Below are 14,324 nucleotides of genomic sequence, written 5' to 3' on the forward strand. Positions count from 1 at the left end.
TGGTGTGTTAGTTCCTGCTTTATAACAAAGTGAATCAGTTATACTTATACATAGGTTCCCATATCTCCTCCCTCTTGCGGCTCCCTCCCACCCTCCCTATCCCACCCCTCCAGGCAGTCACAAAGCACCAAGCTGATCTCCCTGTGCTATGCGGCTGCTTCCCACTAGCTATCTACCTTACGTTTGGTAGTGTATATATGTCCATGCCTCTCTCTCGCTTTGTCACAGCTTCTTATCCATGAGTCCTTCTTATCCACCCTATATAAAATAACAACCCCCCCCCCATCCACTGGCCCATACTCAGGCACACACACATACACATTATCCACTTACCCAGCTCTATTTTTCTCTACACCTATTACATCATCCACTTTCATTTTTAGTTGTTTCTTGTCTGTCTGCATCAATTAGAATGTAGCTCTATGAGGGCAAGGATTTTTGTCTGTTTTGTTCATTATGCACGCCTTACACCTAACACAATACCTGGCATAGACAGTAGGCACTCAAATACTTGCTGAATGAATCACCATGTATTATTTTTGTAACTTAAAAAAAAGAGTTTTCCCTTCTCTTGCTAGTTTGGTACAAAGCAGCAAGATACAACAGGAAACTGCAGTCATGACTCTAATTCACATTTCTTCCTCTGCTTTTCTCAAGTGCTTCAGAGACTTTGCCCTGAACAGAATTGCTGGCGCTTACAGCTACTCAGTTGTCAAAGGTAGGGATGCAAGCAAAAGGTTCCACATCCTGCCGTCTGCCTGTTTGAAATGGCCCCAATGCGAGAATCCTAAGAATTTCAAATTCAATAAACATTTGTAACGATCATGTTGTAGCCTATAACTGTGACAACAAAAAACCAACTGCATTAAAAAACAAACATGTTTTTCTTCAACAGACGTGAATTTAGAAACTTGAAATGGAGGCAGTTATTTTGTTTCCTCTAATAATTTATCTCTTTTTCTTATTAAAAAGTGGTACCTTCCATGTTAGAAAATTTTGAAAACACAGATTATCAAGAAAAACATTATAATTACAATCCTACTACCCAAAGATAACCACTGTTAATACCTTGTTACATCTCCTTCCAAACAGCATCCATATGCACGTGTATGAACATTTTAACAAAAATGGGATCCAATTGCACAGGTTGTTTTATAACCTGCTTAACATCTTTCCATGTCAAAAAAGTCATCCCCAATTTATTAATACTTGAATACCAGGCTACTGCTTGACATTTAAGCTTATCCTAGGTTTTTACTATTCTAACACAGTAATGATTATCCTTGAATATGTTCTCTGCTCATATTTATGATGTTTTCACAATATTCAGAACACATTTCCTGAAGTGGAATTGCTGTTCAAAGATACACACGTTAAAGTTTGTAACTGGTTACAAAATTGCCTTCCAGAGACGTTATACTGACTCATTCTCTGCTATGATCTGCATGTTTATGTACTCCCAAGATTCATATGTTGAAACCCTAACCCCTAGTATGACGGTATTTGGAGGTGGGGCCCTTGGGAGGTAATCAGGTCATGAGGATGGAGCCCTCATGATGGGATTAGTGCCCTTGTAAGAAGAGACACAAGAGAGCATGCCTCCTTTCTCCATCTCTCTCTCTCTCTCTCCCCCTCTCTCTCTCCCACACACACACACTACCACCATGTAAAGATACAGGAACAAAGCAGACATCTGTAAACCCACAAGAAACCCTCAACAGAAACCAACCACACTGGCACCCTGATCTTGGACTTCCCAGCCTCCAGAACTGTGAGAAATAAATGTCTGCTGTTTAAGGTACCCAGTCCGTGGTCTTTTGTGACAGGAGCCTGAGCTGACTGAGACGCTCTTTGGCAGCTCTAACACTGCATGATTCTGAGACACCCAACAGCCTGCGCATTAGGAACAAACGAGGCACATCTATTAAGGCACCTCCTCTCCACCTTTAATTCATAAGGTGGCACCACCTAGGCCTTCTGTGCTGGTTTATTCTTACATTGTTCTACGTGCCATCAAAGGAGGCAAGATGGGATTAAATCCTGAGGAGGTCCTGACAGAATCTCGAGTCTCCGTGGTGTGAGGGCTGAGCCAGGGGTAGGGGTGTGTGTGTGTGTGTGTGTGTGTGTGTGTGTGTGTGTGTGTGTGTGTGTCTGTGTGTGTGTGTGTCTGTGTGTGTGTAGGAGGGATCTTACAGGAACTCCTTGGGGGAAAGACTGCAGGCTCTACTCTATTGAAGGACTATTTGCTACAGGGTCTGCTTTGAAAATAGTGGTGATACGCAATTATTCCTACGTGAGTTATAAGCACATATGCTGCATCTTGTTTGCATCGTGTACTTTTTCTTTTCTGCTTGTGCACGCTCTACTGTCCCTAAGAACCCTGATGAATAAAGCATTTTACAAGAAGCTAACAATAGTCTGTTGGCATGAATCATAAAACTGTTGTTATTGAGATGAAGGCTAATTAAATTAAATCATTTGTTTTTCAAATAGAGCATGCATTATTGAGGGAACATCTGCTCCCTGAAAACACTTAGTTTATCTGTTCATGGGAGCCTGGAGCGATCCTTGAGTCTTAAAAGTTCTCTGCATTATACTGACACCTAGTGACCTCAAAGCAGTTTCCAAACATGAAAATAACACCTGACCAAGATACCAGAGTTGATGTGTTGACCATTGATTGGCACTGCCTAAAACAGTAACACACCTTATAACTGTAAAATCAGCATTTGCTTTACAATTCAAAAGGACTTCTGCATACATTAACTTCCTACTTATAGAAGACATCTAATTTCATCTTTTTGGTCCATTCCTGGTGAATATGGTCCTCAAAGTGTCTTAGTCCCTTTTCTCGCTGCTTCCTCCTATTCTTAGACCTTTCTCCTTCATTCCTTACTCTCTCCCTGACTCACAGAGGGCCACCCTCCCTTGTCCAGCCCTAATATTACTTGAACCCAAGAACCCTGTGATGACACTGTTTCTCAAAGAGGATAGCTTAGAGCCGGGAGGCAGCAAACAAGGGCCCGCGGGCCAAATCCCGCCTGCTGCCTGCTGCTGAAAATAGCATTTTATTGGCACACAGACACACCCATCCGCTTCCGTTGTCATGGCTGCTTTCCCGCTACAACAGCAGATTTGAGTAGTTGTGACAGAGACTGCATGGCCCACAAAGCCTAAAACATTTACTTTCTGGCTCTTGTTTGCTGACCCCTGATTTAGAATAAGGCAGCTTGGGTCCCAACGTCTGGAACTTTCGAGTGGTGGTACCCTTGGGCGCCTCACCCCTCCCCTGGGAGGACCAAGGCTGGATGTGCAGTTAAGTGAGCCTTAGGAGACAGATGCCAGGCCTGGCACAGAACAGAGAAGTCAGTACTAAGAAATATAGTCCAAAAAAGAAAAAGAAATATAGGCCACCCAGGTCCCCGAATAATAAGTGAGGCAGGATAGAAGAGGCACATATCTCATCTCTAATAGATGTGAGGAAGAAAGAAAACCCAGTACAAGCACCTTGCCCGTGCACAGTCCACGAGGGACTGCAAATCCAAGCTAATGTGCAAGACGTAACTCCTTTGATCTCAGTCTGGGGAGGTTTACATTTCACACCATGGACTTAAGAGGCCAGAAAGGGTTATATGGACTCAGAGTGACTTCCACACGTGGTGTATCTATGACAAATCGTGAGTCCAGCAGATTCCTATGCTGAGTGGCGTGGGCATGACCTGCAGGTGTCAAAGGTCAAAATATCCCATCCCGAGAAAGACAAACACTGCATGGCATCACTTATTACATGGAATCTTTTTTTAAAAAGTCAAACTTAGAGAAATAGAGAGTAGAAAAGTGATTGTCAGGGACTGGGGGGGTGAGGGGAACAGGGAGGGTTTGGTGAAAGTGCACAAACTTTCGGCTGCAAGATGAATAATGTATATTGAGTACTCATGAATGATGAATAACATATCCTATGAGGATCTAATGTATAACACGTTGACTACAGTTGATCACATTGTACTGTATAACTGAAATTTGCTAAGAGACTAGAACTTAAATGTCCTCACCAAAAAAAAGAAAAAAAAAAAGGGGGGCTTCCCTGGTGGCGCAGTGGTTGAGAGTCCGCCTGCCAATGCAGGGGACACGGGTTTGTGTCCCGGTCTGGGAAGATCCCACATGCCGCGGAGCTGCTGGGCCCATGAGTCATGGCTGCTGAGCCTGCGCATCTGGAGCCTGTGCTCCACAAGGGGAGAGGCCATAACAGTGAGAGGCCCGCGTACCGCAAAAAAAAAAAAAAAAGATAAATATGTGAGGTGCTGGATGTGTTCATTAACTAGATGGTGAGAATCTTTCACAATGTATACGTATAGTCAATCACCACATTGTACACTATAAACATCTTAAAATTTTATTTGCAAATGACACTTCAATAAAGCTGATACTTCAGAAACTCCTGTCCTTTTGCCATCACTGGCCTCCTGGACTCCCTCCAGGTACCAGCCCAATCACCACACCAACACCAATCAGCTTTTATTTGATATTTTATCCTTTTCGTGGCTCTAAGCTTGTTTCCTGAGGAAGTTTTGAAAGTTCACTGTATTATCCCCAAAAAGGAATTTCAACATATGTATATATGTAAAGCATTCCTCTGGAGAGAAAACAACTGGGAAGAATATCAAAAATACATGAATTTAAGTGCTGACTTTCCTCTGTGAGCAGAGATGACTTTTTAGAAAGGTATAAGAGTCACTCAAAATGAAATATCAATACATTACAACATGATTTGGGAAATTCCAACCACCAGTAGCTTTCATAAAGGTGGGCTAGCTCACTTAAAAAACAATAAATAATCAATAATTAAAAAGAAGTACAATCTCGACCCTGATTGTCTCACTATTCATTTCTTTAGGGAGAAGGCTGAGTTAATTTGGAGGTTTTAACAAAGATATTCGTTATGCTTCCCCAGCAAAGACTCTTAATGTAAAATTATGGTGTGAGGGCTTCTTCATCTATTAGAAATCTCTGGTCACAAAGGTATCATGGCATAGGTTTTTTTAACTTAGAATTTCTCATACTTGAAAACCTTGAGAAGCAAAATTTTACTCTCATATGCAGAGTGGACAAAAAGTGGCATGTAGGTTAAAGATTACTTTCAAATGTTTTTCTTTAAACATGCAGCCTGGTAATATAGGAGCCAGGAAATGGCATCTAAAGTCTCCAATGAAATCATGCCCGAGTCCTCAGCGATGGTTCTAGAATCTAACAGAGTGACACGGTCTCACTGTGCTACCAGGCTTCCAGTCAGCTGAAACAGGTCACAGTGTTCGTTTAGGATCATGTTTTAGAAATACAAAAAGTTTCCAGCACAGGACTTCCAACATCTGCTAGAAAAATCACTTCAACGCTCTGCAAAGTCTTGGCTACAACAGTTGCCACCACATAATGACAAGCTTGTGACTGAAAACCAGTGCTATCTTTCCCAAGACAGAGGCTTCCAGGGCATCATCCAACACCCGCTGATAACAACTGGCTGCCAGGCAAACATCCTGGGAGAAGAATGATTCCATCAGATCACTGGGTGGAGTCAATACATGATGTGGCCAGAGGCTGACAAACACAGCAATGTAAGAAACACGGTGCCACGGTCTGCGACTTGTTTGCAAGGGAATCTGGGATTCTGCTGCTGTGCTCCAGGCTGCAAGGACAGTCTAAATGAGCTCTCTATGGCATATGCTATTAAGGACCAATTTGGAGCCCACCCTCCAGCCCCATCACTATAACTCCATGATGGCATTCTATCGTGCCATCAGGGACTCCAAACTGTCTTCCAGCTGTTGTTTCCATTTTTAGTAGAGCCCAACCTCTGCTATCTCTGCACAAGTACACAGTCACACAGCAAAGCTGGGCTTTGGTTCTCTGATGACGTCACTGGAAAACCAAGCCCAGTAGGAAACAGCAGCCACAGCGAACACAAACCCAGCCCGGGCACACACAGGAGCACTGGAGCTGGGTCCTTGCTGCTTGCTACCTGCTAACACCTCTTTGCCCAGGGCCCATCGTAACTGGAAATCCTGAGCTGTGACAGCAGTTATTAACCACAAGACCCACTACAAACTAAGACACTAGAATCTTTGACAAGAAGCTTAACTGAGCTGACATCATGTGTGCGTGGCTGTGAAACCACCTAAGGAAGTCCAGGAGATAGAGGTGAAAAAGTCTCCGGGAGATTTAGCAAGGGGACCAAAAAGGGATATGATTATGGCTCTTCTGAGATGGGTGGCGCCTAGCATCATGCAAGTCAAAGGGACAACAGTGTCTACCGGATCCTTCTCTGTCAAGGATCACTTCTTCCAGGAAAAGCATCTTGAGAATCTTTGACTTCACCCAGTTCTACTAGTCATCCCCTCTACCCACCTCCAAAAAAAGCAATAAAAATATGAAGAATTCCATCAAGGGATGAATGGATAAACAAAATGCGGTATATAAACAAAATGTGCTCTATACACACCATGGAATATTATTCAGCCTTAAAAAGGAAGGAAATCCTCACACATGCTTCAACATAGATGAAGCTTGCAGACATTATGCCAAGTGAAATAAACCAGTCACAAAAGGACAAATACTGTATGATTCCATTTAAAGGAGGTACCTAGAATAGGTAAATTCATAGAGACAACGTAGAACAGAGCTTTACCAGGGGCCTGGGGTGGGGGTGGAAGGAGAAAGGGGGAGCTATTGTTTAATGGGTACAGAGTTTCTGTTTAGAATGGTGAAAAGGTCTGGAAATGGATGGTGGTAATGGTTGCATAACATTGTGAATGTACTTAATGCCACGGAATCGTACACTTAAAAAATGTTTAAAAATGGTAAAATTTATGTTATGTATATTTTACATACAAAAAAATGTTTGAGTATGAACAATGGCATCACTTTTAAGGAAATATGACTAAGGTAATGTTTATTTAATTTTAATTTTTTTTTTTTTTTTTTTGGCCGCACCGCACAGCCTGTGGGATCCTAGTTCCCCGAGCAGGATCGAACCCAAGCCCTGGGCAGAGAAAGCACGGAGTCCCAACCACTGCACCACCAGGGAATTCCCTAAGGTGATGTTTAAATGACCATTATGAACAAGTAAATAATTCACATCAGAAATTATAAGATAATCATAGTCAGGAACACTGTAAAAGAGGAAGATCCGGGGCTTCCCTGGTGGCGCAGTGGTTGAGAGTCCGCCTGCCGATGCAGGGGACACGGGTTCATGCCCCGGTCCGGGAAGATCCCACATGCCACGTAGCGGCTGGGCCCGTGAGCCATGGCCGCTGAGCCTGGGCGTCCGGAGCCTGTGCTCCGCAACGGGAGAGGCCGCAACAGTGAGAGGCCCGCGTACCGCAAAAAAAAAAAAAAAAAAAAAAAAGAGGAAGATCCATGTTGATCAGCACCGGTGGACCCCAGTGCAAAATCTGACGGCCAATTCCCTGATTCTAGTCCAATCTCTTGCTTCTGTGGAGGAATACATTCAACTATTTGGAGTCAAAATGCTTCATCATTTAACTAAATCTTGGAACTAAATCTTAGAACTACCACAGTCCTTGTGAATTCAGGGCTCCTATTCGTTTAAATGAAGACCCATTCTCTTTGAACTATCCACCATAACAATGGAGTATAAAGTAAGACCTGTGCTTAGTAACACATATAGAATCCCCAAATTTTATATTTTGGGGTTGTATCAAGTGGAGGACGCTCTACCATGGAAATGTAAAATTATCACTTCGTGAACTACGCCTTTGGATTAGTGAAGCGTCTTGTGTGTGACAGTCTTTCAGAATATGGACTGTGATGTAATAGGGTCAGGGAAATTAATCCACACCGCAGTTCCCAGGGCCTCTCCCTTGTCAAACTTCTTCATACCAGTGTTTTGCTCTCCAGTTAAATATTTTCAGAAGAAGCCAAAATTATTAATATTTATACTGGACTCATTCTCAAAGCTTCTCCAGAGCGCCAGGCCAAGGGATGACTTAGCAACGAAGCAGTTAATCCAATTCATGGAGAAGTTGGGCAGATAACTTGGACCACGAGGCAAATGGTTTGGCCTGATCATTCAGTTGGGTTGTTTACCTTATTCATGTAAACCTTGACTTCATTTTCTTTTCATTTTGTGCATCATTTCAGGCAAGGCATGATGTTCTCAAAGAATCATGGGGATTTATTTGGGTGAGGCAGGACTGAACAGTCAATTCGGATTACAATTTTGGTTGAAAAATGTCATTGTCTTTGACATTTCTTTCAAATCTATTTGAAAAGCGGTCTTAATAGGATCATAACAACAATATGTGATCTGAATCAGACCCTGGATCAAATTTTTGTGGAGAGGGCTAGAAAGAATGTTACTGAGAAAACTGGCAAAACGTGAATCAGTCTATACATGAGATAATAGTATTGCATCAATGTGAACTTCCTCACTTTGATAACTGCTGTAGTCCTGTAAGAGAACATCCTTGCTCTTAGGAGATACATGCTCAACAATTCAGAAGTAAAAAAAAATCTGCAACTTACCTTCAAATAATTCAGAAAAAAATTACATGTATACAAATACGTATGTATATATCAAGTGAAACGGATAAGAGAAGCAAGGTGAAATAATAATTGGGGAATCTGAGTAAAGGATATGGGACTTCTTTGTACTATTTCTAACTTTTCTGTAAGCAGGAAATAATTTCAAAATTAAAAATTTACCCAAAAAATTTAAAGCTGATTTAATAACTTATTCATAGCAGTCCTGTGATCTACAACAAAGCCAAATTAATATGGTTTATAAATTGTATATCTCAATTTATTTTAATATTATAAGAGTGGCATTATTAACCAGGAAAACACTACTTGAGCTCTATTTGATTACAACATCATCTAATCTTAAGATTAGAAGGGAATTAAGAGATCATACAACTCAAATAAACACCCGTGTTTCCCAATGTAACACCACAAGAAGTTAAATAATACACAAGGAAGCTGGTATGGGTCATGAATCAATCACAGAAGAGGTGGTCCTACCTTGAATTGCTGTTGATCTCCGCCCAGCCCAGTTTCCATGACACATGAAGCAAAAGTCCACCAATTAATGTCTGCCACCTGAAAAGGATAAGGGCCAATGTGAATTTGTTAGCAGAGTGCCATGGTCTCAAATGCCATCCACCCCCAGCAGATCTGTCGAGTGACACAAATATACACGTGATCCTTCTTACAACTCCTTTCTCCCACTTTCTCCAAATTACCATCCCAATTCTCAGACCCATCCTTCTCAATCTCTACTATTCCCTGAGTCCAGCTGTACCATTCAGTGCTGACACTGATGGTCTCCTCTTCTTATTCTAGACTTTTCCCGAACAATCTCACCCACAGCCACCACTTCTCTATGACCTCTGCACTAATGGTTCCCATATCCCCCTTCTCACGAGGATATGGCCACCCTGATACCCCACAAGCTCCCGATGATAACATGCCTAAAACATTACCTTGAACTTCCCTCTCCCCATCCTGGTCATTCTCCTACTATCCCTAATCAGCCAAACCAGAAACCTAGATGTCATCCCAGCCCTCCTCTGTCGTCACCTCCCTCAACAACTTACAAATTCCTATTGACTTTATCCCCATAACCTCTCTGAAACCCGAAGCCTTCCCCTCCATCCATCTGCTTAATTCAGACTCTCATCATCCCACACCTGGACCATAGCATCAGTTCCCTAACCGGTCCCCTTCTCTCCAGGGCTGCCCTGCACCATCCATTCTCCATCCTGCAGCCAGAGGGTTTGTTCTAAAATGCAAACCTAATTGTGCCCCTCACTTTTTTTAAAAATGGCTGATTCTTCCCGGTGCTGTAGGCAGCAGCCCTCGGCCTCTTTTCTGCTGCAACACACTTGGGGTCATGAAGCTCACGTGAGACACATTTCCTCAGGTGCAGAGTTTAGGGGGAGCACAGGTGACAAGATAAACACCCCTCCCTCTCCCACTGCAGAAAGCACAGCAAAATGCCAAGTGAGTGACCAGTACTACAGGCATAACTGTATCCTATTCCACACTAATTGCTTTTACTCTATTTTTGGTGAGTCATTCATAAATTTCAAAACCTTATTTTTAGTTATGTACTTGAGACACCTACCTCGGAGGTTATTACAGCACACCCGTGTGTTGGGACACGACACTGGAGAACCCCTGGTCTACAGAACAAAGTCACTTGCATGTGACATAGAAGCCTTCCAGGACTTGCAGCTGCCCCTCTCCAGGGTCAGTTCCTGTCCATCTGTCAGTGGCAGCCACATTCCAGCCACACCGAACAGGCCACAGCCTCGGTAATGTGCCAGGCCATTTCATACTTTTTAGAGTTTGCACGTGCGGCCCTCGTGACCCATAACGTCTTCCCTTCTCCTCCGTGTTGGTGGACACCTGCTCATCCTGTAAGATCCAGGTGTTACGTCTCCCTTGTGAAGACTTCAATGACACCGCCAGGCGGAGTGGACAGATATGGGTCGTGTCTTCCAACAGCTTGGTCTAGAGCAGTGGATCTCAATCATGTGGATCTTCCCCCCCAGGGGACATTTGGAGACATTTTTGGTTGTCACAATTGGGGATGGGGGAAGGGTTGCTACTGGCACCTGATGAGTAGAAGCCAGGATGCTGCCCCACACCTTACAACGTGCCGGACAGCCCTCCACAACAGAGTTATCTAGTGCAAAATACCAATGGTGCTGAGGCCGAGAAACTCTGGTCTAGAGGGAAGTAAGCTAATTAACCAATAATTACAGTGAAGTGTGATACAGTCCTAATGGGAAGAGTACCAGGTAGCACAAAACACCCTAGCAGAGGCAGTTAATCCAGTCTAGGGGGTTGGGTGACTCTTCCTAGAGGAAGTAAATTCAAGCAAAAGCCTGAAGCCTGTTCAAAGCGGGAGACCCAGAATGGACCAGGGCCCACAGGTAAGAGAGACAATGGCTCCAGCAAAGCTTCTTACAGAGGTTCAATTGGCCTGACCTTAGCATGTGAGTACTCGAGGCGGGGGCTGGTCACGAAGGGCCATATCAATCGTCAACGAGCTGGGGCTTCAAACTGGGGACCCACTGAAGGGTCTGCAGCACGGGAGCGACACTGCCACATTTACCTTGGGGAAAGCTCTGTCTCTTTACAAGGGAGAGAATGTTTGCTGAGAAAAGCAAGACCAGGGGCCAGGAAGGAAGTTAGGAGTTGTTAGGGTGATTTGAGAGATGATAGTGGCCCAGGAAGAGGCGATGAAGAAGGTGGACGGGTTCTAAAGATGTTCAGAAGTCCTAGCTGTTGATTAGACGTTGGGGTGAAGGAGACAAAGAAATCAAGAATAACACAGGTTTCTGAGTAGGGCGACTGGATACAAGGTACCATTCACCACAGGTAAACTGAAGAAGAAATGAGCAGGCTCTAGGAGGGCAGGGATTTTTCTTTCCTTCACTGAAGTAGCCCAAGTGTCTAAAACAGTGACTGGCATATGCATGCGATCGATTTTCTTAGAATGAGTTATTCTGCCCTACTATGTGCCTCCTGTGTACCTGGCATGGTTCTAGGCATCAGGGATACGCCAGTGACAAAATGGATTGTTTTTGTTGCTTAATTCTTGCATTTGTAGACCTTACATTCTATCGGGGGAGGTGCATTCAGTCTGACATCTACAGAGAAGAAGGGGAAAAGGCAATTCAGGTGAAAACATCACCTTTTCCCACTAACTTCCCTAAGTCCCTCTACCCGGAGAGAAGTGAAAGGACAATCAGGTTCAGAAAATGGGAAAACAGGGGCTTCCCTGGTGGCGCAGTGGTTAAGAATCCGCCTGCTAATGCAGGGGACACAGGTTCGAGCCCTGGTCCGGGAAGATCCCACGTGCCGCGAAGCAACTAAGCCCATGCGCTACAACTGCTGAGCCTGCACTCTAGAGCCTGCGAGCCACAACTACTGAAGCCCACATACCACAACTACTGAAGCCCGCGTGCCTAGGGTCCAAGCTCCGCAACAAGAGAAGTCACCGCCATGAGAAGCCCGCACACCACAACGAAGAGTAGCCCCCGCTCACGGCAACTAGAGAAAGCCCGCGTGCAGCAACGAAGACCCAGTGCAGCCAAAAACGAGAAAACAATATCCCAGCTTTATTGACTGAAATATACACGATCATAGATGATATATTTTTTTTAAGTTTTGCTGTGAAATATTATGGAGAAACGACGAACTAATTCTAAAGTTCATCTGAAATAACATATCGGTGATAATATACAGAACAAAAATTCAAAAGCATAAAAAAGTGGTAAAAAGTCTTCTCTTCCCTGTCCACTATCTGCACTTCCCTGTCCACCACCTTAGTAGTTCCCTAATGTAACCACTCTTACTAGTGTCTTCATCTTTTTTTTAAATAAGGAAAACATACACACATTTCTACTTGATGGTAATGTACTATACTGTTATGGACTTGCTTTTGTTCTCCATTAAATGAATCTTGAAGACCTTCCCTTGTCAATACACAAGAGTTTCCTTATTTTTTAACATTTGAATAGTATTCCATTAGGAATACAATATAATTTATTTAATTGGTTCTGTATAGATGAAAATTAGGTTGTTTAAAAATGCTCTCTGGGACGTCCCTGGTGGTCAGTGGTTAAGAATCCGCCTTCCAATGCAGGGGACAAGGGCTCAATCCCTGGTTGGGGAACTAAGATCCCACATGCCGAGGGGGAACTAAGACCCGCAGCTAAGACCTGACACAGCCAAATAAATAAATATTTTTTAAAAAAAGTCATTATTAAAAAAAATGCTGTCTCATGGATGGGCCTAGAGACTGTCATACAGAATGAAGTAAGTCAGAAAGAGATAAACAAATATCATATATTAACGCATGTATGTGGAATCTAGAAAAATGGTACAGATGAACCAGTTTGTAAGGCAGAAATAGAGACACAGATGTAAAGAACAAACGTATGGCCACCAAGGGGGGAAAGCGGCAGGGGAGGGGGGGATGAATTGGGAGATTGGGATTGACATGTATACACTGATATGTATAAAATGGATACCTAATAAGAACCTGCTGTATAAAATATAAATAAAATAAAATTGAAAAAATAAAAATGCTGCCACAAACAGCTGCAATGTTTCACATGTATATCTTTGTACATATTTCATTTACATAAATGCAAGTAAACCTCTCAAGTAAATTACTGGAAGTGGAATTGCTGGATTGAAGGATTCAAACCATGCTATATTCTGCCAAAGTGCCAATCATAGATATTGTACCAGTTTGCCACCCATGGTCAATATATGAGAGCACCTGCTTTCTTTCATTCTCATCAATGCTACGCTATCAAATTTTGAAGTTTCATTTTGCAAACCTTGTTGGTAAAAATATACCTCAATACAGTTTAAAATTATATTTTCTTATGAATGAAGAATATCTTTTTATATGTTCAAGAGCCCTTTGTAGGTAGGGATTTTTGTTTTTGATATAAAGATCTGGTTTTAGTGCACTGGGATTGTATAATTGCTTTATATTTTTTAAAAATAATTGATGTTTTATTCATGGTGAATATTCCATGGGCATTCGAAAGGGGGGCATAATCTCTATTTTCAAGATACAGAGTTTGATATTTATCTATTAATTGTATTATTTATCAAATATATACATATGTTCTAGTGTTTTGTTGGTCCAATTGATCTGTCATGGAAAAACAGTAGTAAATTTGTCTCCTATCACTAGTATGTTCCTATTTAGCCCTGGTATTCCTGCTGTTTTTATTTGACAAATGACGATGCCCTGTTGTTTGGTTGATAGATATTCATCACTATTTTATTTTCACTTTGAACTGCATGCTCCGGCATTATAATGTGTCTTTTCATTTTGAACTGCATTGCTTTAACATTGTTAACACAGCTTTCTTCATTTGCTTAATGTTTTTGTCCTGAATTCAACCTTGATTGATATTAAGATCTCTATCTCTGCTTTTCTGGGTGCAATTGTGTGACACTTAAAAAAAAAAAAAAGGAAAAAGAGAAGAGGGATGGTGTGCTGTGCCACATATTTAAATGCTATAATAATGAAAACAATTTACCACTAGCCCCTTTCCATAAAAACTGACAAATAAGTGCTCAAAAACAGACCCTAGAAAAATGACTTTACATATGATACTAATGACCCAAAGGCAAAAGGAAGGATTATACAATAAAATATAATAAATGGGGCTAGTATAAATAAAAAACCATTAGGGGAGGAATGATTTCTTCACATTGCACCATACACTAAAATAAACAGATCATAATTAAGAATTGAAAAAAGCTTTAATGAC

The 14,324-nt window shown here is 42.3% G+C and overlaps 1 protein-coding gene across 8 annotated transcripts in view; it reads right to left on the reverse strand.

Moving 5' to 3' along the window:
* The window catches only part of TMEM241 (transmembrane protein 241), a 107,956-nt gene that overhangs the window by 89,896 nt on the left and 3,736 nt on the right, over window positions 1–14,324 (reverse strand). For all 8 annotated transcript variants that reach the window (XM_019930527.3, XM_073790587.1, XM_019930524.3 and 5 more), the window contains exon 3: window positions 9,034–9,111. In XM_019930527.3, coding sequence (XP_019786086.2) covers window positions 9,034–9,111 — 78 coding nt within the window. The remainder of the gene's footprint in view (window positions 1–9,033; window positions 9,112–14,324) is intronic.

This window comes from Tursiops truncatus, chromosome 13 (genome assembly GCF_011762595.2).
Source record: "Tursiops truncatus isolate mTurTru1 chromosome 13, mTurTru1.mat.Y, whole genome shotgun sequence".
NCBI lineage: Eukaryota > Metazoa > Chordata > Mammalia > Artiodactyla > Delphinidae > Tursiops > Tursiops truncatus.